General features: G+C 35.1%; 2 protein-coding genes across 8 annotated transcripts; one reads left to right on the top strand and one right to left on the bottom strand.

Moving 5' to 3' along the window:
* Positions 1-2,213: 2,213 nt before the first annotated feature.
* Positions 2,214-4,679, bottom strand: LOC103495047 (beta-galactosidase 7-like). Its single transcript, XM_051089568.1, has one exon. The coding sequence runs from the start codon at positions 4,677-4,679 to the stop codon at positions 2,214-2,216; it is 2,466 nt and encodes an 821-aa protein (XP_050945525.1).
* Positions 4,680-6,362: 1,683 nt separating this feature from the next.
* On the top strand, positions 6,363-13,269 carry LOC103503835 (uncharacterized). 7 transcript variants are annotated; one of them, XM_051090345.1, is made up of 11 exons: positions 6,364-6,625; positions 6,783-6,939; positions 8,636-8,730; positions 10,032-10,281; positions 10,402-10,710; positions 10,801-10,971; positions 11,148-11,330; positions 11,665-11,795; positions 12,177-12,345; positions 12,546-12,675; positions 12,778-13,269. In XM_051090345.1, exons 5-11 carry the CDS (start codon positions 10,447-10,449, stop codon positions 13,056-13,058), a joined length of 1,329 nt encoding a protein of 442 aa, XP_050946302.1. In that variant the 5' UTR covers positions 6,364-6,625; positions 6,783-6,939; positions 8,636-8,730; positions 10,032-10,281; positions 10,402-10,446; the 3' UTR covers positions 13,059-13,269. The 7 variants fall into 7 exon arrangements, with proteins under 7 accessions (XP_008466468.1, XP_050946302.1, XP_008466443.1 ...); XM_008468221.3 differs by having other exon boundaries at positions 10,388-10,710; XM_008468230.3 differs by lacking the exon at positions 10,032-10,281.
* The last annotated feature ends 9,259 nt before the right edge of the window (positions 13,270-22,528 follow it).

The following is a 22,528-nucleotide window of genomic DNA, read 5'->3' as shown; positions in this document are numbered from 1 at the left end:
TTCCAATTAATTAAAGATGTTAGTTGTTTAGTGAAAATATTGTTTCATTATTTAAAATACTCCTTTAATTTACATATCATGATGTGTGATGTGTGATGTGTGATGAGTGATGTGTGATGGTTGAAACATTGAAGGTAAATAAATCCAAGTGACCCTAGAGGAAACAAAAAAAGAGATGATCAACCAAATAATAGGAAGTAAAAGACTTCAGGGAGCAAACAAAATTACAAAAAGATAAACGGTTGAAAATTTAATTTATGTCAATATCGAGAAATCCTCTTCAATTACCATCAAAACCATAATACAGTAAAACCAAAAATAATAGGGTTCAGTTGTAACAGGATAGTTTGTCGTCATCATTTTGTCAGTTTAAAATTTTACTTCTGGATAACCTTTTCTCCATAAGTTTTGCAAGCATGATGCATCTCCCTTTTTTCACCTTTAATGGCAACCATAGAGGGAAATAATAAAGCTGCTAAATCCAAGTGATGATTCAAGAGTTTATCTTAAACCACGTTGGTGCAAGTTGGCAATATCTTTCAAGAGAAGGGAGAACAAAGGGTACACTTTCCATAATATTTCAAAAGCAGAATATCATTCTAAACTTATTGCCTACTCTTCAATAATGAGCCCACTAGAAGATATAATCAAGTAGATAGAAAACAACAAAGACAAACTACAAAATTCGAAGGAGCCGACATAACATTAAATTACACCTAGTTTCACATCGCCTTCTTTGCAAGTTAGAGATATCAATACAATTAGGAACTAAATATCTTTCATGTAACAACCCGGTTCTTTAAGGTCCTTAACCAGGGTCATTACTACTATGCATGCAATTTTAAAACCAAAACTGGTTGGCCATTAGGCACACAAATCTAGCTGACCTGAAAGTACACATATCTAGTGTGTACATAGCGATGAGTAGAAGGGTAGTTGCCACTGAGTTATACACGCAACGTGCAACAAGGGGTCTCACATTATATAATCATATCATAGTAACTTATAACTTTATAGCACGTTCTTATAAATTGTCAGTCATAAACCACACATACCATCGCATAAAGTTTCTCAGCATGCCTTAAAATTTAATTACATTACATTTTTCCTATCTCAAAGGCATTCTAGGAGGTTGAAACTTAATATATATCTAGATAATCTTTCCTTTGGCTTACCGAACCCTTTTGAAATTCTAAAATATGGACCCAAAACAAATTTCAACTTTCATACCCCTTGATCAAAGCTGTAAATTCATTATAAAAAAAAGTTTTTGAATGTTTTACCCAAGCTGTCCTTTGTCAAGAAATTGTCTCGGAACCATTAATAATGGCAACACAAATTATAGCATCAAAATTGAGCTCAAAAGTGACTTGGAGCAACACCACCAAAGAAACTCATATAGAACGGCACAACCTTGCTAAATAAGGTTCGAAATGTTTCCTACCTTTCAATTCCAACACTGAAACGAAGTGGATTACTCAAATCAAATCCGTTGGAACTGTGGGTCATGGTAGCTGGATGCAGATCGGCGTAAGATTGCGGTAGAAACTTCGTGGGTTTCTCTTCTGCACACGTGAGAGAAAGAAACTCCCAAAGGGAGAGAATGGGCGACCGGCAGTGATCCGATCGGTGACTGGTAAAAGAAAACGATGGTTGGAGGCGATTGTTGGCTGATTATGGCGTGCGGATGTGGCGAGGTCTCGAGTGAGAGAGAAAAAACTAACGGTGGTCTGGCCATACCGACAGTAGAGCAACGTTTCGATGTGGCTTGCGGCAATAAAGTTTGCGTTCGGTGGTTGGCCGTCAAGAGGGTTAGATAGAGTAAGCTAGATGATGTCACGATTGGGGGTTTCACGCTACAGCCCAAGATTCATAATTTATTCCTCTATTTCCCTTTCGGGGGGAGGGGGGAGGGGTTTGGCATGTATGGCTATATTTCTTTTAATTAAAAATAAAAATTAAATACATAAAAACGTTTTAATAAAGTTTCGAATGTAGCAAAGTTTAATGATAGACTCCAATCGAGACTTTTATGGGCTATCAGTGATAGACCAATATTTTTCAGTACGGTCTATCATTAATAGACCGCAAGGTGTTTATAGTTTCTTATACGTTTGTGATTAAGAAACCATGTTCTATGAAAAAGAAGGAAATAAAGGTACATAGTTGGTTAAAAAATTAATATTTATTCACATATATTACACTATTATTCATCAATTCTGTGCACATAGTGCTTGAACTGCCAATCTTGCAGATAAATTTGTAGCATTGCCTAATCCAAATGACTTCGCGGATACATCAATTGAACAACTTTCCATGCCAATGCAAGCTTTTTCCACAAAAAGAGCACTATTTTTCACATCCCATGAACCTTGCTTAAACGAACCACATTTTCCCTCTGGATTTCCATAGCTAGCAAATTGGATTTCAGAGATGACATGTCCTCCCTGACAAGACAACTCTAAGGTGCTTCCTTCATTAGCATTTGCACATATAGTTCCTATTGTGATTGTTTGAACCGACACGTGTTGTGGATTTCCACCAATTTCTTCAAATAAAATCAATGTGTTTGTGTTGCTCGAAAGAAATGATCTTGGAACATGATACCATCTTTGAGAAGGATTTCCACAATTTCCCACACATTTGGTAGGGTTGTATGCACCTCTGTAGTCACATGTTGCGCTGCAACTATCATTGCCAGCAATGAAAGATGGCCAAAATCGGCCTATGCTTTGCCCATTTACCCAAGCTTGGCCTTTTCCCATTCCTTGCATGTCCAAGACTACTGGGTCAATTCCGGCAGGTGTCTTAAAGCTAGTCTTGTACCATGTCATTCGCCTTCCAATAGATTTTTTATTTACTGCAATCCAATTTGTTCTCTGTGAGAACATTGGGTTGTAAATTTGCTTCATTTCTCCATTTAATCCAACCTTATAAGACCATAAGTTTGATGACAAATCAGTTTTCACGTTTCCATCTCCAATTAGATAGATGGGACCTCCATCGATTCCCGTTGGCACCATATCATAAAATGCATCGTAATTCTTCAACCCAACGGTGGCACTCAAAAGAGTTATTGTGTTGGTTCCTGATTTTAGTAGAACCGGTTTCTCAAACACAAAACTCTGGCCATTACTCCCCCACTGCGACCCAATGTATCTTTTATTAACGAAAGCATGAAGCACATGACCCTTTGTATTCACTTGGAGAGTCGCATTTTGAAGTGAAGATGTTTCGTTAGTGTCAACGCTCGTCATGTACCAAAAGTAGTCGCTGAAATCAACCGTGACCCTTTTTTGTTCCAAAAGAAGGTTTGCCGCAAATTTACCGTTTCCTTGTAGTGTGTCTTTCATAGGTTCTGGAGCCCAAGCCCACGAGAGTTGTGCATTTTCCTTCTCATTTTGCTCCTTCACGAACATAGATGTTTGAGAATTTACTTTTGCAGTGTTGTAAACCTCCTTGTTGCAACCATCAAGAATGCTCACAGACCAAGCTGGTACAAAATATTTTCCATCTGCTTGTAGATCTATGGTGGCATCATTTTTTCCATCTGTGTTGCTTAAAAAGCAGAACCTCTCCCCTGTTGTTGGGTTAAAGAATTTCGTTAAAGTTACAGAGCTACCAAAGTTTTGGTCTGAGCGTGTGCCGTTAGTGAGAATCTTCTCTCCTAACTTGATTGATGCATGGAGTTGTTTGAGATGCCCCCATTTAGGTTGATTCAAGTTCCCATATTCATCAAGTGGGGCGTTGTAATCGTAAGATGTAGTGATGAATGGACCTCCCGATGTTCTTCCAAAGTTGGTGCCTCCATGATACATGTAATAATTGTTGAAGACGCCGCCAGATTGAAAAAATCTTGCCACAGAAAATGCTACATCTTCTGCAGTTCTGTAAGGGTCTTTGTCGCCCCATTTCTTAAACCATCCCACCCAATTTTCAGTGAACATCTTTGGGCTCTTACGATTGTTTGGAGTAAAGTTATCACAGTAGAATCCATTGCATGTATTAATGATAGGTTGTGGGGCATCACTTTGTTGGCACATGATCCATGGAACGCCAATATTGAGAGACTCAGCCATTTGAGCACACCAATTGATATATGCTTTTCCTGCATCTCCATAAGCTGGTGTCATCACATTTCCATACTCATTCTCGATTTGAGCTAATATTATTGGCCCTCCTTGTGAAGCAAAGAGATTGGCTTGTTTACACATATTCACTATCTTTGTCGTGAAAGTTTGCATTTCATTCTTGTAGACTTGATTGTTAGTTCGGAGTTGGATTCCTGGCATATTGTGCAACCACACTGGAAAGCCTCCGTAGTTCCACTTGGCACACACGTAAGGACCAATCCTCATGACAACATAAAGTCCAGCATCTTGGATGAGCTGGAAGAATTTAATAAAATCTAAACGTCCAGAGAAATCATATTTTCGTCGTTGTGGCTCGTGACGATCCCAAAAAATGTATGTCTCAATTGCATCAAGTCCGCCATCTTTAGCTTTTTGAATAAGATCAGGCCACATTGCTTCAGTGCTGCGTGGATAATGAATTGAGCCTGAGAAGATAATACGTCGTTCTCCGTTGATAATTATCGCATTTGAATCATATGAAACATTATCCCCTATGCAAAAAGTCAAGCAAGCTAGAGTTGCAACAAGCCATTGAAGCTTAAACATATTTGATCCCACAACTTATGTCTTTGGTTTATTTATGTTTCCTGAATCGATGTGTTTATTTATATAGAATACATATAGTGATAAGGTGAGAGTTCTTTCCTATCTATATTTGTGTTCAAGGTTGTTGATCAATTCTAAACATAGAAAAGCGACTGACAAAAGTTTTTCGATATGAGTTGCATCCTCTGAAATTGAAGAATTCTAGTTGACCTTATCCCTCAAATAACCTTTTACCGAATTACAACTATTGTACGCAATTCAAAAAATTGTCTTCTTTTCCCCAGGACAACTTAGGATTCTATTTTCCATTTTTCACATTTGGCCTCATGTTGTAAGCCATCAACTATAATGTTAAGCTATTATACTATGAGCAATTGAATGTAAATAGATAGATAGATATTATATTTGCACCAAACGTAAAGATGACATATCAAGATATTTATTTAACAACCCTCTAAAAATGTGGATTTTAATCCTTCTCATTACACTCAATTAGCATGAAAAAAACTAATTAATTAAAGTTCATGTTCCAATTAATTAAAGATGTTAGTTGTTTAGTGAAAATATTGTTTCATTATTTAAAATACTCCTTTAATTTACATATCATGATGTGTGATGTGTGATGTGTGATGTGTGATGTGTGATGGTTGAAACATTGAAGGTAAATAAATCCAAGTGACCCTAGAGGAAACAAAAAAAGAGATGATCAACCAAATAATAGGAAGTAAAAGACTTCAGGGAGCAAACAAAATTACAAAAAGATAAACGGTTGAAAATTTAATTTATGTCAATATCGAGAAATCCTCTTCAATTACCATCAAAACCATAATACAGTAAAACCAAAAATAATAGGGTTCAGTTGTAACAGGATAGTTTGTCGTCATCATTTTGTCAGTTTAAAATTTTACTTCTGGATAACCTTTTCTCCATAAGTTTTGCAAGCATGATGCATCTCCCTTTTTTCACCTTTAATGGCAACCATAGAGGGAAATAATAAAGCTGCTAAATCCAAGTGATGATTCAAGAGTTTATCTTAAACCACGTTGGTGCAAGTTGGCAATATCTTTCAAGAGAAGGGAGAACAAAGGGTACACTTTCCATAATATTTCAAAAGCAGAATATCATTCTAAACTTATTGCCTACTCTTCAATAATGAGCCCACTAGAAGATATAATCAAGTAGATAGAAAACAACAAAGACAAACTACAAAATTCGAAGGAGCCGACATAACATTAAATTACACCTAGTTTCACATCGCCTTCTTTGCAAGTTAGAGATATCAATACAATTAGGAACTAAATATCTTTCATGTAACAACCCGATTCTTTAAGGTCCTTAACCAGGGTCATTACTACTATGCATGCAATTTTAAAACCAAAACTGGTTGGCCATTAGGCACACAAATCTAGCTGACCTGAAAGTACACAAATCTAGCTGACCTGAAAGTACACATATCTAGTGTGTACATAGCGATGCATTGTCATGTACACTCGTCAATTTGAACCCTTTTTTATTTTTTTGATACTTGATAGATTAAAAGCGTGCAGATTAATTTTATTTAGTCAGACACTTTAAATCTCAAGTAACACTTATGGTTAAATATTTTTTTTTCTTTTTTCAAAATAAAAAAAAAAAACTCCCTTTTTTTTTCCCAATTTCTCGTTTTCCCCCGATTTCCCGAAAACCTTTCTTCTTCCTCTTACCAAAATTTTCCAATCGCACGGTCGTTCACTCCACCACCCAAGCTCCAGGTCGTCGATCATTCTCGCACGGCTGGTCGTCGGGCATTCTCGCGCCACGAACGTTCCCGCACGCCTGGTCGTCGATTGTTCTCACACCACGGTCGGCGTCTCCCTTATTGCCCACTGATTCGAGGCCGGCGAAGATTTCCAACGGCAGCGAATCCATTTGTCCCCCAACGTCGATTTCACTACGAAGAACATGAGGTTAGTCTTATTAGCGTGGTTTTTTTACCTCATTCGCAAGCGTAATGTAGGTGTGGATCACTTTCTGAAACCCTAACGGTGGCTTCTGAGAATTAGTCCTCCACAATGCGTCTTATTGTTTAGTTTATCTTATTTTTCTATGTTTTTTATTTTGCAGCAAGGTAGTGAGATTGTCGATTGCTCAAGTATTGACAGTAATTTCTTAGAAGAAAAAGGCGGTGTTGAGGGAAGCTTACAATAAGAAGAAGCTTTTACCGCTTGATCTGCGCCTAAAGAAGACCAGGGCCACTCGTAGAAGGCTCAGAAAGCACCAGGTAATTGTTTATTCATTATCCGTCGTTTGAATTCAGTACAAATTGATTTTGTATGTTCCTCTTTTAACTTTTTAATTGAATTATATTACGGATTATATTTTCCTTGTACACTTGGATTTTCTCTTATAGATGTGTTCACTGCCACTGGTTTTCTTCTTTCAATGAGATTAATTCACCACCCACAATCTTTCTTAAATGTTAAGTAAAAAAATAAGGAATTGGCTTTGTAATTGAAATGACCAACGTGAGTGATTTTTCAGCACAATCAATAAACTTGTACCATTGGTTTAGGTAAATTTGGTCTCCACAATGTAACAAGTTCTTGGTTTATGCTTGCAAGATGTGTGATCAAATGTCTCCAAAATCAAAGGCTAATTCATAAGGTGTTTTTGTTCTAATTTTTTGTGTTTTTTGAATGGGGACTAAACTTCTCCTAGTGCAAATGACCAATGTGAGTGATTTTTCAGCACAATTAAACTTGTGCCATTGGTTTAGGTAAAATTGGTCTCCACAATGTAACAAGTTTTTTGTTTATGCTTGCAAGATGTTTGATCAAATGTCTCCAAAATCAAAGGCTAATTCATATGGTGTTTTTGTTTAATTTTCCCTTTTCTTTGAGTGAGGAATGAACTTCTCCTGGAGTTATATATGGTGTCTGTGTGAAAAGATTTGAAAGATGGGTCTTTTTACATACATGGTGGGTATTTTGGTTTATGCTCTAAGATGTTTGATGAAATGTCTCGAAAATCAGTGGCTAATTGCTAAGCTGACCTTATTCTAGTTTTATATGTCCCTTGAAAGGGTTTGAATTTCTATTATTGCTATATGGTATTTGTGTTAAGAAATTTGAAAAATGGGGGATTTTACTTATAGGGTGGGTTTTTGGTTTATGCTTGTAAGGTGTTTGATGATGTCTCAAAAAATACTTCTTAGGGTGTTTTGTTCTTCAATTTTCGTGTAAAATCATTGGGAAGTTAAGCTTATGTACGAAAAGATCATAATAGTTTCTTTTCCCTCTATGAAATTGATTGTGTTATATCAACAATAGAAAAGTGATAGTAGTAAATTATATTCAATATTTTTTCAGTTTTTGAAATGATAGCGATGAAAAATCAAGAAAATGGGGAGGGGGAAGAACTTTCTGATTTCTCTTTGCTTATGTTCAATGGTTGATTATTATTATTATTGTTATTTACTTGATCAATGTCTTATCAAATATGAGATAAATATTGATCTTAAGAATAGAAAATGGGAAGGTAACAGAGGGGGAAGAACTTTCTGATTTCTCTTTGCTTATGTTCAATGGTTGATTATCGATCATTATTATTGTTTTTTACTTGATCAATTTTTTATCAAATATGAGATAACTATTGATCTTAAGAATATGGTGTTTATATACACAAACAAACTTGAGTGCACATCTTGAGAATGAAAGTATATATATAAATATAGTGTTTAAAAAGTTCATTTTTCTCTCTATAAAAGCACTAATGAGAGAACGTCATAACAAAATTAATCCTTTTTCAAGAAAATTAGGCAACAAAAAGTTTGTTTTTCTTATTAACTAAATGAATTTTAAATGTTGTTAGTGGATAGCTGTAAATTTGTAATCTCTATGGTTACTAAGAAATGTACTCACCGCTTCATTGCATTGGCTTGCTCCATTGTTTATTAATGGTATGGAGACTTATTGCAGGTTTTGGAGCTTGATAATTGCAGTCTTTTGACTTATGTTTCTCTTTCTCTGGATCTTCCTCATTTACAGAATATTAGACTTGCCCATTGCCGCAAGTATGTCTTGATTTTTTCTTTCCTTAAACAATTGATGATCAATATTGACCTACAATTCGTTATGTTGTGTTTAAATGATTGTTTGAATTATTTTATACAATTCAAGTAATCAAAGTATTAATTTTAATATTTTGGGTTTCATATCAAATTGATACAAGGAGCTCATATATCGATTTGAGTTGGATGAAGTGCAAATGTAGCTTGCTGATTTTTTGGGTGGCTACATATGATTATGTTAATTATATTTTAAGTTAGATAGATAGGTTTTGTTGATACTGGATATAAGTGAAAGACAAGTGTTGATATGGTATACCTTTAGGCTACACGTATATTTTGTTAATATTGGACATAGATGGGAAGTTTAGACTATTTTTAGAAGTTTGAGCTGCACATATATGTTGTAATTAAGCATGTAATGACCAACTATATGTATGGATCATTTAAAATATAATTAGTTCTTTGATGGGAAGTTTGAGTTGATTCAATTATTCAATAAATGTGCAGTTTATTACATTTGTGTACTCTCTTGCTTTACTTATGTTTGTCATTGTTGGACTTCAAAATAGGTGCATGATAAATTATATGGATATTTAGAAATATATAATTTTTCATTTGAAAAAAAAAACTTGACATGCAAAGCATGTCAAGAAGAAACAAATTCTTGACATATAGAAAATATCAACAAATCTTATATACTTGATGTTCATAAACTGTTGAGTACAATTTTATTTGACGCATAAAAATTGTAAAAAAAAATCTCTTATTCTTGATACCAGATTACTCGACGCATAAAAATTGTCAAGTAATCTCATATATTTGACAGTTTATACGTGTCAAGTATAATTTACTTGATGCTTAAAAACTGTCAAGTAAACCTCCCTTGTTCTTGACACTAGATTTTGATGCATTGAAAAGCATTGAGTAAACAAATACTTGACATGTAAAAAGCATAGAGTAAACTTTTTTTTTTTTTTTTTTTTTTTGTAGTAGTGATGTCAGGTAGCATATATAATGATCAAATTTGCAAATATCTAAGCCAAAGGAAGAGTGCTTAAATAATGAATATATTTAAAAAGTTTAATGACCTTGTGTAATCAAAATCCATTCTATTGGTTGTATTTCTATCATTGGGTTCTAAGGATGTGTTAAAAGATTTATATACTTGTTGAAGTTGAACACTCTGGGATGGGTTAGTGATCTCCCTTTTCCATGGGGGAAACTAGGTTAGGTGTTTCATAGTTGCGGGGTGTACTGATTTTGTCTTTATTTCTCTTTCTCCCTGTCTCTCTCGCTTTCTGTAGGAATTTCTTTGATTTGAATCTTCCAGTCTCCAGATGCCTTTATTGTTGGTTACCAACTTTTGGCATCAAGTAGCGGAGAATTTTTCTCAATGCAAGGACTTTTTTCTCTGTACACTTAATGCTCTCTCAGAATTATATTTGCTGCACACAATGGAATTATTAGTTGGAATTATCTTTGGGTGGGTATGACGTGTTAAGCATCTTATTTAAGTGATTAGAAGGTGTTGGATGCTTGACGAACAATAGGAAGGTCAGGATCTTTTTGTACTAACCTACAATTTGAAATTACTTGAAAACATGTAAAGGTAGTTTCCGAAATTATCATACACATTTTTGCTAACTCATGGTTTACACAGTTCGATTTGGCTAGGTTGCAGTTCCGTCGCTGTTCTTTGGCGTGAACAGTGGTAACAAAATGGAAAAGGAATCAAAGGGCTCTTGTGTAAGAGAGTTCATCAGGGAAAAAGTCCTAGACTGGGATGACGAAGTGGTGGCTACAGCTCGGTTTAAGGCATTTAGTGGGCAAAAATCTGATTGGGAACCTAGGTACTTATTTTGGAGGGATTTGATACTCACAGTTGCCCGTCAACTCAACTTCCTTATTATAAAACCTTCTGAAATAAAGAATCAATGGTTTTCTCGAGGAGGGTTGACTCCATTGTGCCTTGATCATGTTCTGGTATTTCTTTCAACTAAGATGATTGTTTTCTATTTTTAATTTATTGCACTTAGTTATTGTTTTATCTGAATAGTTCACCATTTCATTCAGCATCTAATGTATACTGGGGGAGATATCATAAGACGTAGTGACATGCTGGATCCGAGGAGTGGCCAACTCTCCTACATGTTTAAAAGACTAAGCAATTTGATGGGTACATCTAAAAAGAATCCTGAGAGTTTGCTTCGTGATGATTATATAATTCTTGCTTGTGTATTACAAGTATATGCTTTAATTCTTCTCTCCTTTTCTTTTAAAAATCCTTTTTAGGTTCTCTACTTTTTCCAGACTTGAATCATTAAATTCTGCTTTGGAATTTACTTTAAAATTTGTCTTAATTTTTCATCACTTTTGATTCTTACTCATATAAGTTTAATATGAAATATTTCCATGTCAAGGATAGAGCAACTGAAGTTATCAAGTGTTTATCTCTTAGTAATTGGACCTCGTCTTATATCATTACAATGGTGAAGTTCCAAAACATTTGTGGAGGACCTGATGAAGCAACTGTTATCTTGAGTTACTTGATTGAGTGTGGTAAAGCAAAATTTCTCTCCAAGGGAAAAACGAAACTTCTAGAGGTATGTCATTATGTCATTTTCCATATTTCATTCTTCATATAAGCGCATTCTTGGATTATTTTTATAATTTATAAAGATAAAAATTTAAATTGATCTGATTTTTGAGTAAGGCTGTCCAGCCAGCTTAGGGACTTGACTTTACTGGAAAAGTGGTTGTAAGATAAGAAATAAATAAGTTAAACTCCGATGAATGCTAAAGGATGTAAACAATGTACCATGATAGGATCCTTACATGCTACCGGTCTTAAATTTGTATCGACTTTTTTAGTTTTTCAATGAGTTATCACCTTTTGAGCTCTTTTTCATTCCTATTTTTCCTCCTTGTAATAACTAGGGTGTAAAGGTCTCTTTTTCAGCAACGACAGTTCCTGGAATCACAACTCTCGATTATGATATTTTGCACTTAGTTTGGACAGCAGAAAAGCTTCAGCAACAACTTGATGCGATTAACCAGCGTTATGATGTGTAACTATTTATGGCTCTCGACACTTTCTCTATAAATTGTACTAAATCCTTTTAGTAATGGTTGCATACATATTGAATCCCATCATTAACTTGATAAGAAGTCTATGAGTAGTTCACAATAAGATGGGGTGAAACACTTGAGCCTGTATCAAGAGTGTTCAGTTTTATCATGGACTAAAAATGTTCCCTTGAAATGTACCGCAATCAACTTCTGGTTGTTAAAAAGAAGGCATGATGGAACTTTTCGATATTTGGGAGTAAGATGAGTGTAATGACTGTATAATATATATAACAAATAACTCATCTTTCAACAAGCTCGTAAAGTTTAACTTTTTAGATAGCTCATTATCTTTACAAGATTAAACTAATTTTTTGTTGCAGGTCGAAACAATCCGCATTAGTTTCTTTGAAGTCTGGAAACAAAAAAGCCGCATTGAAACATGCAAGAGAGTTGAAGATCACCACAGAAAGTCGGGAAAAAGTTGCATCTCTCTTCAACAGAGTGGAGGAAGTCCTTAATGCTATTGGAGATGCCGAATTGACAAAATCAGTAGGTTACCATCTTCAGCTTTCTTATTTGATAAGTGGAATGTGTTTTGCCCGTTCCTTTGCCTCTCTAAAAATGACATAATTGAAAAACTCTTAGCTTGAAACCATTAAAAAACAAATACAAATTTTGAGCCACTAGTACAACTTGTTTTGGTATGTAGCTAAGATTTACTAATACTTAATATCATACTTTGTTGGCAGGTTTCTGAGGCTATTCAAATTGGTGCTCGAGTAATGAAAGAACACGAGGTTAATTGGGATCAACTCCAACATAGTTTGCAGGAACTAGAAACAAGCATTGATATACAAAAGCAAGTTGCAAATACTATAGGTACATGTGTTTTTTTTATTTTGCCCAGTTTCTAATCTTTAAACGATCTCTTAAAACTTAAAACTTGTTCATTCTGATTGAACACGACTTTGGGTATCATAGATTCAGTTCCATCTGCCTCAATTCCGAATGATGAAGAAGATATTGAGGAGGTGTTTAAGAAGCTTGAGTTGGAATTAACAGCAGCCCAAATCCTTGATGCATCGACATCAGAATCTGCGGTTAATATTGCAACTGGTGAAACAGTGGTTGTAGTTTGTGACGATTCATTAAGCTCTACGTTATCAAATCTAAAGCTTGTAGAAGAAGTAGAAAAGGAGGATGCGAACCAAAAATCGAATTCTAAGAGGAATTCAAAAATCATGGAGCTTGGGATTTCTTAGGTGCATTCTCATGTAGCAGTTTAGAATGGCAATGCCAGCCCAATGTAACCTTCTTCTTTTGGTTGCCATATGTACTTCAACGTTAAAGGTTTTAGTGAAATTGGTTTACAAATTTGTTACTGCAAAGTTGCTACTCTTTGTTACTGAGTCAGCTTTTGTATAACTGTTATTGGTGTTAATTTGAAAATGAAAATGTATCATTTGAATATAATCTTGAGATATTGAGTTTGTTGTATGAACTTCAAAGCGTGATTGGTTTGAAACCTCCCTTTCGAAAACAAAATATGGGTTGAATTACTAAGTTCAAGGTGGTTTTCAAATAAGTTCATTCTAAAATTTTAATTTTGTTGGTATCGTTCGGTAACTATTTTGTTTCTAAAAATTGAGTCTACAAGTACTATTTTTATCTACAAATTTCTTTGTTTGCAATCTATCTTTTGTTGGTGGTTTAAAAAACCTAAGCCACAATTTGAACGTCTTTTAGAAATTTATTTTTGTTTTGAATTTTGGTTGAATTCAATCATTGTACTTAAAATGATGCAAATCATTGTAAAGAGTTGAGGAAATAAACAAAGTTTTAAGAAACCGAAACAAAGAACGAAATGGTTACTAAATGGATTGTAAATCTTTTGGTTTTAGTTTTTAGTTTTCGAAAATTAAGTTTAGACATAAAATTTTACCTCTAAACTTCTTGGTATATTATTTACTAACAAAGTTTTCGTTAATCAAGCCAAATTTTAAAAGTTATAAAAAGTTGTTTTTATAAATTAATTTTTGTTTTTGAAACTTGCTTTAGTATTCGATTTCTTCTAATGTAAAAAATTAAGAGGAGACCTACTTAATTTTAATAAATGATAAACAAAAAACAAATAGTTGTCAAATGTGTCTTTATTTATTCAAGCCTTGTTGGGTAACCATTTTGTGTATTGCTCTTGTTTTTTAAAATAAAGTACATTTTTTGTTTTCTATATCTTTCAACCATTTGCTTCTTTCTTAAATATAATAATTAAATTTTTAACCAAATTCTAAATTCAAAAACAATTTTTGTAAGGGTCTTTCTACAAATAGAACGAAGTGGCAAAATCTTACATTGTATAGAACAATTCTGAAAATGAAAAAAACTCAGATCCATCGTGTAAAATAACAAAAATGTCCCGTCAACAAACGCGCGTAATATATTTGGTACAAAACGCACGCGTAATATATTTGTTACATGATCGTTTACATTTGGCTATTGTTTAGTACACGATCGTTGAATTTTGTTACGTTTAAACTTGGTTACACGATCGTTTAGATTTGATCATTTAGATTTAGGTAGGCAAATCGTTTTTCTTTTGGTACACGATCGTTTAGATTTGGTCATTTAATTTGACAATTATTTTTTTAATTCTATCATCTAATTTAGTTACACGATCATTTAATTTGGTTACGTTCAAAATTGGTTACACGATCGTTTAGATTTAGGTAGACAAATTATTTTTCTTTTGGTACACGATCGTTTAAATTTGGTCATTTAATTTGGCAATTACTTTTTTAATCCTATCATTTAGTTTGGTTACACGATCGTTTAGATTTGGCTACTCCAATCTAAATGATTTTTTTCAAGATTCTTTATACACGATCTTTTAGATTCTGCTATTTTTTTGTACCCGATAGTTTAGATTTGATTAGCCAAATTTAAACGACTTAAAAAATAAGAAGAAAAGAAAAAAGATGATGGAAAGAAAATTGCAAAGGAAAAAAAAGAAAGGAAAAGAAGAAAGACGATGAAAAAAATCGCAATGAAAAAAAAAGAAAAAAAGAAAGACGATGGAGAGAAATCACAGCAAAAAAAACAGGAAAAAAAGAAAGATGATGAAAAGATTAAATGACGTAAAGAAAGAAAAAAAGATGATGGAAAGAAATCGCAGTAAAAAAAAGAAGAGGAAAAGAAGAAAGACGATAAAAGAAATCGCAGCGAGGAGGAAGACGATAAAAGAAATCGCAGTGAAGAGGAGAACAGGACGAAAGGGCAAACTTGGAATATTTAAAAACTGACTAATTTTATGAACTTTGTTACACGGGCCGTAAATAGTTTAGTGTTTTGTTACCTTCATAAAAATTTTCCTTTTTTTAATCTATTTTTTTCTTCAATATTTGGTTTTTTTAAAACCATTGGTAGGATGTATATAACAAATGAATTTTTATAGGTTTAATTTTCAAAATAATAAACAAAAAACAAAACGGTTACCAAACAAACCTCAGTTAATAACTTTGTGTTTGATTATTCCTTAATCAATTGATATTGAATTGAAAATTTAAGTGCTACTGAGTCAGTTACTATAGTCATAATTATTATAACTAGTTCATTACCATGTGCAAATGCACGTGTGTTTTCTACCTAAATTATAAATATATTATTCAGTTTTATTCCAAATATTTATTCTCTCTTCTTTAGTATAACTATTTTTTTTCCTTTTGTTTCCTACTACATAAATTTTTGTTTAATTTACATAGTTACGTATAAGTTACAATTTAATGTTGTTATTTTTATAGATAACAAACTTAGATTTATTATCTTGGTCATTAGAATAAAACATGTAACCATTTAAATTTCAACTATTAACATATATATTGAACAATAAATTAAACATATAAATATGACAACCTTATACGAACAATTAAAAAAGGCGAGCAAACGGTTGTATGATGATATATACATGCAAACTTCTTCTTTAAAATGTATTTACGATTTTTAGACATGCAAAATTCTAAGTCTAATTTTAATTCTTATAATTTATCTTTCTTCCTCTTCCGTTGGGAAGATATTTCCTGTTATTGTCTATTTCACTTATCAATGATTTATTTCTTTTTTACATAAAAAATGTATTTACCATTTTTAAAAGTATAATATTATTTATTTCTTACTCGATAATAGCTCGACATTTATCATTGTACAACAAAACATAGAAATTTTACCATCGTAAAATTAAATTTTAAAATAGTGATTGACGCATTATGAATAGTGGTCATATATAAATATATTTCAATTCATAAATAAAACTTTTTATATTCAAAACCCTTTGAATTCTACCAAATTGATTGAATAAAAATAAATTGTTTAAATTAATTTTTCATGATAGGAAGTAAAGTTGAATGTTTTTTTTTTTTTTACTATGAAAATATATTTTAAAGTGGTAGAAGAATAGAGGTCAATTTTCATGGATTAAATAAGACAATAAATATAAAAATATTGAATGTTATTATCTCTAAATGAAAAGAACATTTTAACTTGTAATTACAAAATCTAAAAATAAAAGCTGATAATATTAATTTTTATTATTTCAAGATAATATTATTTTCTATTGCTAGAATATGAGTGAAATAACACAAAATGATATGATAACTTTTTAATATAAAAAGTAATAGTACCCTCTAACTAAAATAGAATAAAAGAGATTTAAACAAATATTGTATTTTCTTTTATAGTCTAACGTTCTAATCTCTCACTCCTTTTCGCTAGTTCTTAAGTCTCTAAATCTCTTTTCTCTTTCCACCTCATAGCTAATTATTTTATATTATTTTTAGGAATGTGATTTTCTATCATTAGATTATGAGAAAATAAACTCAAAATGATATTAAGTTGGTACGATAATTGTTTAATATAAAGAATAATCATATTAAACTAAAGAATAATAAACAAAATTTGTATGTCCTCTTCCAATCTCACCATCTCCAACCTCTCAATTGAGGACTCACAATTCCCTCCGACGTTATCTTCTTTCTCTCATCTCTTCTGCTTTAGAGTTATAGTTAGATTGTCCTTGTTTACCCAAATATTGTCCACACAACTTTATTCATGTATCATTACACTTTGTTTTGTTTTTCAAGTTCCTTTCAATATTTTCAACCTTCAAATCTATAACCAACAAAAAGAAGGAGAAAACTAAATTTTAAAATCCAAATTATGATCATATGAAAGAAAAAATGCACTAAAAGAAGAAATATACCTCTAAAACTATCATGTTCAATGTAAACCTTCATTAATTTTCATTATTGCTAGAATAAAATCTGAATTTATATACTGTAATTCAATAAAATAGAAATTAATTATGATGGAGGGAGCCAATAGAAATAGAAAGAACCAAATTCTAAATTCCGAATCGCGATCATCAAAGAAAAGATGTACTAAAAGATGAAATATACTTTTGTAACTAGCATGTTCAATTGCAAACCTTCCTCCATTTTCATTTTTGGTTTAACAAAGATGAATTTATATTGTTATTCAACAATAAATGAATTAGTTATTACTCAATTAACCATTTTAAAAAAAACGACAATTGCTTATTAATATTTGTTAAGAATCTTTAAAGTCATTTGTGTAGATGATCATACCTTAAAAATATATTCTTGTTGTTTTAAAAAAAAAAACAGTTTAGATATTAGATCTATTCACTCTATCAATAATCGAGCCGGATCTAGTGTATCATAAGGGATTTGCCTTTTCTATTGATTCCTACAGATTGGATCAAAAACAATTCTAGAATGAGGTATTCAGCTCTAGGCTCAATTCAATATGAGAAGCGAACAATACATTTCAGGAGTGCAAGCGCAAATCGACTCTGGAGCGTAGGAATCATCTTTCATTTTCTTAACACAACAGTTTTGGACAAGTTCGGACTATTTCCATGTAACGACTCAACTCCTTATACTAAGTCGAAGTCATTACTAATCTAAAAGATAAATAAATTTGTAAATTTTCGAAAAATAAAATAAAACAAAAACCTCAAATTTTCATTTAAAAGCATGGACAAATGTGATTAGAGACAAACATAAAAATGAAATCCTAACTCGGGCCCTATCTAAATTTTCAAGAGATAAAATGACAAATAAAGAATGAACTAAAATGCAAACATTAAGGTCTGAACTATCTCGTGAAGCAGAAGCATAAGATCCCTATGGCTCGCCACGGTCACTTCTGGTCGCTTGCCTTTGCCCTTACCTCTACCTCTGCCTGAAAAAAATGGAAATGGAAAGAGTGAGTATAAAATACTCAGTAAGGGACCCACTACTAGTCCCACTAGGTGCCTGTTAACTTCCTATTAGAGTTTTAAAGAGTGGTACCCCTGAACTGGCACATCCCCGAACACGTGCAATCTGTAATCCCGTAGGAACAAGCTGGTCTTTGGTGAACTCAATGGGACACCTAAGACTATAGGGCGGTGAGTGGTCCCGTCGGATCACTCACATCATGTCTATGTCAATGTCAATGTCAGACTGATAATCTCGTCGGAATACGCAGTCATAAGCGTGAGCGACCTCGTCGGATCTCTCCATCATGTCTGTGACATAATAGTGGTGATCCCGAATGATACCCATGTGAGTACGACTCGAATAAGAAGCTAACATAAACCCTACCCATAGCATGTACACAACATCTCATCAATCACATAATAACCTATCATAACATGTCATAATTACGTCAAATCATGCCATAACATATCAAACCATAACATATCATATTACATCATTCTCAATCACAAAAACTATGTCATTAGGGCAAAGGCGATAGCGTCGACGTACTAATCACGCTAACCATAGAGTCAACCGGTAAGCACAATTTCAATATCAGTCTCTCTCTCAATAACCTCGAGTTATATACTTAACTATCAATCGTGCGTAACCAGATACTCATACATGCGGTCTCTGTAATGTACTTCGGAGATCTAGTAGGAGAATCTCTTACCTAGAGGTTGCTCAACGGGTCCTAGCAGTAAAATCACGCTCCCCAAGCAGCGAAAGCCCTAAATGGTTAGAAAACCACAATTTAATAATTTAACCCTCAAAGAATTTAGGTCTAAAATTCATTTGAAGTGACTTACCAAAGATCAAGGCCGAACTCGGTTTGGACTTAGTTGGACAATTTCCCAGCTCGGCTTCCAATTAACTATAGTCAATTTAATTCAACAATTAACTTAGCTTAGTTAGAGTCAAAATAAACCTTAGCTGGATAGACTAGAACCAAATCAAACCTACCGAGGCTTACCGAAAAATATAAATAGTAATAAAGGAGCTTGGCGGCTCAACTGGCTCGGCTAGAGAAGGGAAAACCGACTGACGGCTCGACTGCAGGTGAAGCGGCTAGGCCGGGACGTAGGCGCGACTTGCGGCAGACGGCGCAACTCACGCGAACGTGCGGCTCGACGCGGATGGGTGCGGGCGCAGCTCGGGTCGTGAAGAAAGGACGCGGGTCGGGTCGACTTCACGCGGTATTGGAGTCGCGGACGCGCAGGTTGAGTTTTCGGGTTCGGGCGACGGTGGAGACATAACGCGGCCGCTCGGCGACGACTTCCAGGCGGAGGAGACGCGGGTCGGGTTTCGATCTGTGGAGGACAGGCGGCTGGAAGCACGGGTCAACCGGTGTTTCGCTCGACTGTGCGATCGACTGGGTAATCACGGGTGGCGGCGGCTAGGGCTGTGTGATCGGCTGGATAGGCATGGGTCGACGGCGGCTAGGGCTGTACGATCGGCTGACGGCGGAGTGACGACGGCTAGGGTGTTTTTTTTCTTTCCTTTCTTAATGAAGGGCATGGTGGTTTGCACGAGTCCCAATGATCCTTTTTAAAGAGAATAATAATAATAATATGCTTATTATTATTCTTCTTTTCTCTTTCACTAATTTAATCAATTAAATCCACTTAATCTCTTTCTTATTTAAACCCAACAATCTCCATTATAAAAATCAAAATCAACCAATCACCTCAATCTTTTTCCCAAATAAATATCACCATTAGATATTTTCTTGATGTCTAATAAAATCAAATGTTTATAAATCACTTAATTCAAAATATCCAAAATTTCAATAACTACACTTAAGATAATAAATTAAATTCCAAATTTTGGGGAGTTACAATCTTCCCTCCTTGAAAAGCTTTCGTCCTCGAAAGTTCTAATCCTCGAACAGCTTGGGGTACTGGGCTCTCATGTCCTCTTCTCTCTCCCATGTGGCCTCTTCAACTCCGTGGTTTCGCCAAAGAACTTTGACCAGTAAGATTCCTCGATTACGGAGCATCTTGACCTCTCTTGCCAAAATCTCAACCAGTTGCTCCTCGTAGCTTAAGTCCTCATTAATTTGCAATGGCTCGAAGTCAACTACATGCATCAGGTCTGCGACATACCTCCTCAACATGGAGACATAGAATACGTCATGCACTGCAGAAAATGATGAGGGCAACGCCAAGCGATAAGCCTAGGGCCAATCTGCTCCAATATCTCGAATGACTCTACAAAATGCAGACTTAGCTTCCCCTTCTTCTCGAACCTCAGAACACCTCTCATAGGTGCTACCTTCAGAAATACCATGTCTCCCACATCAAACTCGAGATCCTTACGTCGTTCATCAGCATAACTCTTCTGTATGCTCTGTGCTGTCAACATACGAGCTCTAATCTTCTATATGACTGCGTTGGTGGTCTGAACTAACTCGGAGCCTAGCATTCTCTGCTCACTAACCTCCTCCCAACAAACAGGAGATCTACGACACTTACCATACAGAGCCTCAAATGGTGCCATGCCGATGGTAACCTGGTAGCTGTAATTATAGGCGAATTCCATCAAGTGCAAGTGAGAGTCCCAACTCCCTAAGAACTCTAAAACACAGGTTCGCAGCATATCTTCCAAAACCTGGTTCAACCTCCCTGTTTGACCGTCAATCTGAGGATGAAAAGTTGTACTGAAGTCTAACCTTGTGCCCAAGGCTAGCTAAAGTCCTTCCCAGAACTTCGATGTGAAACGAGCATCTCTGTCTGAAACGATGGATACGGGTACTCCATACAGTCTCACTATCTCCGTCATATATAACTGTCCCCCACATACTGGCAGTGTAACTGAACTTCCCTAGAATGAAATGAGCTGATTTTGTGAGTCTGTCGACAACAACCTAGATCACTGTATAGCCCTTTAGAGTTCTGGACAATCCTGTAATGAAGTCCATCGATACACTCTCCTATTTCCATTTTGGTACACCCAAGGGTTGCAACAACCCTGCTGGCTTCTGTCTAGGTGCCTTCACCTGCTGGCACACCAAACATCTACTGACGAAGTCTGCCACTTCTCCCTTCATGTTCCTCCACCAATAAGCACGCCTCAAGTCTTGGTACATCTTCGTACTTCCGGGGTGCATAGTAAACGGGGAACTATGAGCCTCAGTCAAAAGCTCTGTCTTGACTGCACTGTCTTCTGGCACACACAAGCGTCCATCGAAAGTAAGTCCGTCATCAGAGGATATGGAGAAATCCTCACCTTGCCCTGCCTTCACTAATAGACGCTTCTAGACCAAATAAGGATCATTTAACTGAGCAACAATAATCCTCTGTCTTAAGGTCGGCTGCACGGTCAACTGAGCCAACTGTGAGGTCACTTCCCCTACTGAGACTGCAATCTTAGCTCTCTCGAAATCTCTTAGTAAGGGAGCTTTCTTGGTGATAAGCGCTGCTGAATGTGCAACCTTCCTACTCAACGCGCCAGCTACTATGTTTGCCTTACCTGGGTGATACAAAATCTCACAGTCATAGTCTTTCACTAACTCGAGCCACCTCCTCTGCCTCATGTTCAACTCCTTCTGGGTGAAGAAGTACTTTAGGCTCTTATGGTCAGTGAAAATCTGTATCTTCTCACCGTACAGGTAGTGCCTCCATATCTTCAGTGCAAAAACCACTGCTGCCAACTCTAGGTCATGGGTAGGGTAGTTCTGTTCATGACTCTTCAACTGACGGGAGGCATAAGCAACTACCTTACCTTGCTGCATCAGAACACAACCCAGTCCTTTCTTTGAGGCATCACTGTAGATCACGAAATTTCCAGATCCATCTGGTACTGTCAGAACTGGTGCAGACACAAGCTTCAGCTTGAGCTCCTGGAAACTAGACTCACAAGTTGAGTTCCAAACAAATGGAGTCCCTTTCCTAGTCAACTGAGTCAAGGGACTAGCTATACGAGAAAAGTCTTCCACGAACCTCCTATAATAACCTGCTAGACCTAGAAACTACGGATCTCACTGATTGTAGACGGTCGAGGCCAACTAGTAACAACTTCTATCTTTGCTGGATCTACAGAAACTCCTTCACTGGACACTACATGTCCAAGAAAAGATACCTTCTTCAGCCAGAACTCACACTTGGAAAACTTGGCATATAACTTATTAGCTCGAAGAGTCCCCAAAACTTAATGCAAGTAATCCTCTTGCTCGACCTCTGTCTTGGAGTAAACCAAGATATCACCAATGAAGACTATAACAAACGTGTCTAAGAAGTCCTTAATTAAACACTATGTTCATCAAGTCCATAAATACTGCGAGAGCATTAGTTAAACCAAATAACATCACAATGAACTCGTAATGCCCGTATCTGAAACGGAACGCAGTCTTAGGAATATCACTGTCTCTGATCCTCAGTTGGTCGTATCCCGAACGTAAGTCGATCTTAAAGAAGACA

The sequence above is a fragment of the Cucumis melo genome, chromosome 9 (assembly GCF_025177605.1).
Source record: "Cucumis melo cultivar AY chromosome 9, USDA_Cmelo_AY_1.0, whole genome shotgun sequence".
Classification (NCBI taxonomy): Eukaryota; Viridiplantae; Streptophyta; class Magnoliopsida; order Cucurbitales; family Cucurbitaceae; genus Cucumis; species Cucumis melo.
The sequence above is the reverse complement of the archived record's forward strand: the minus strand, read 5'-3'. Positions and strand labels throughout refer to the sequence as shown.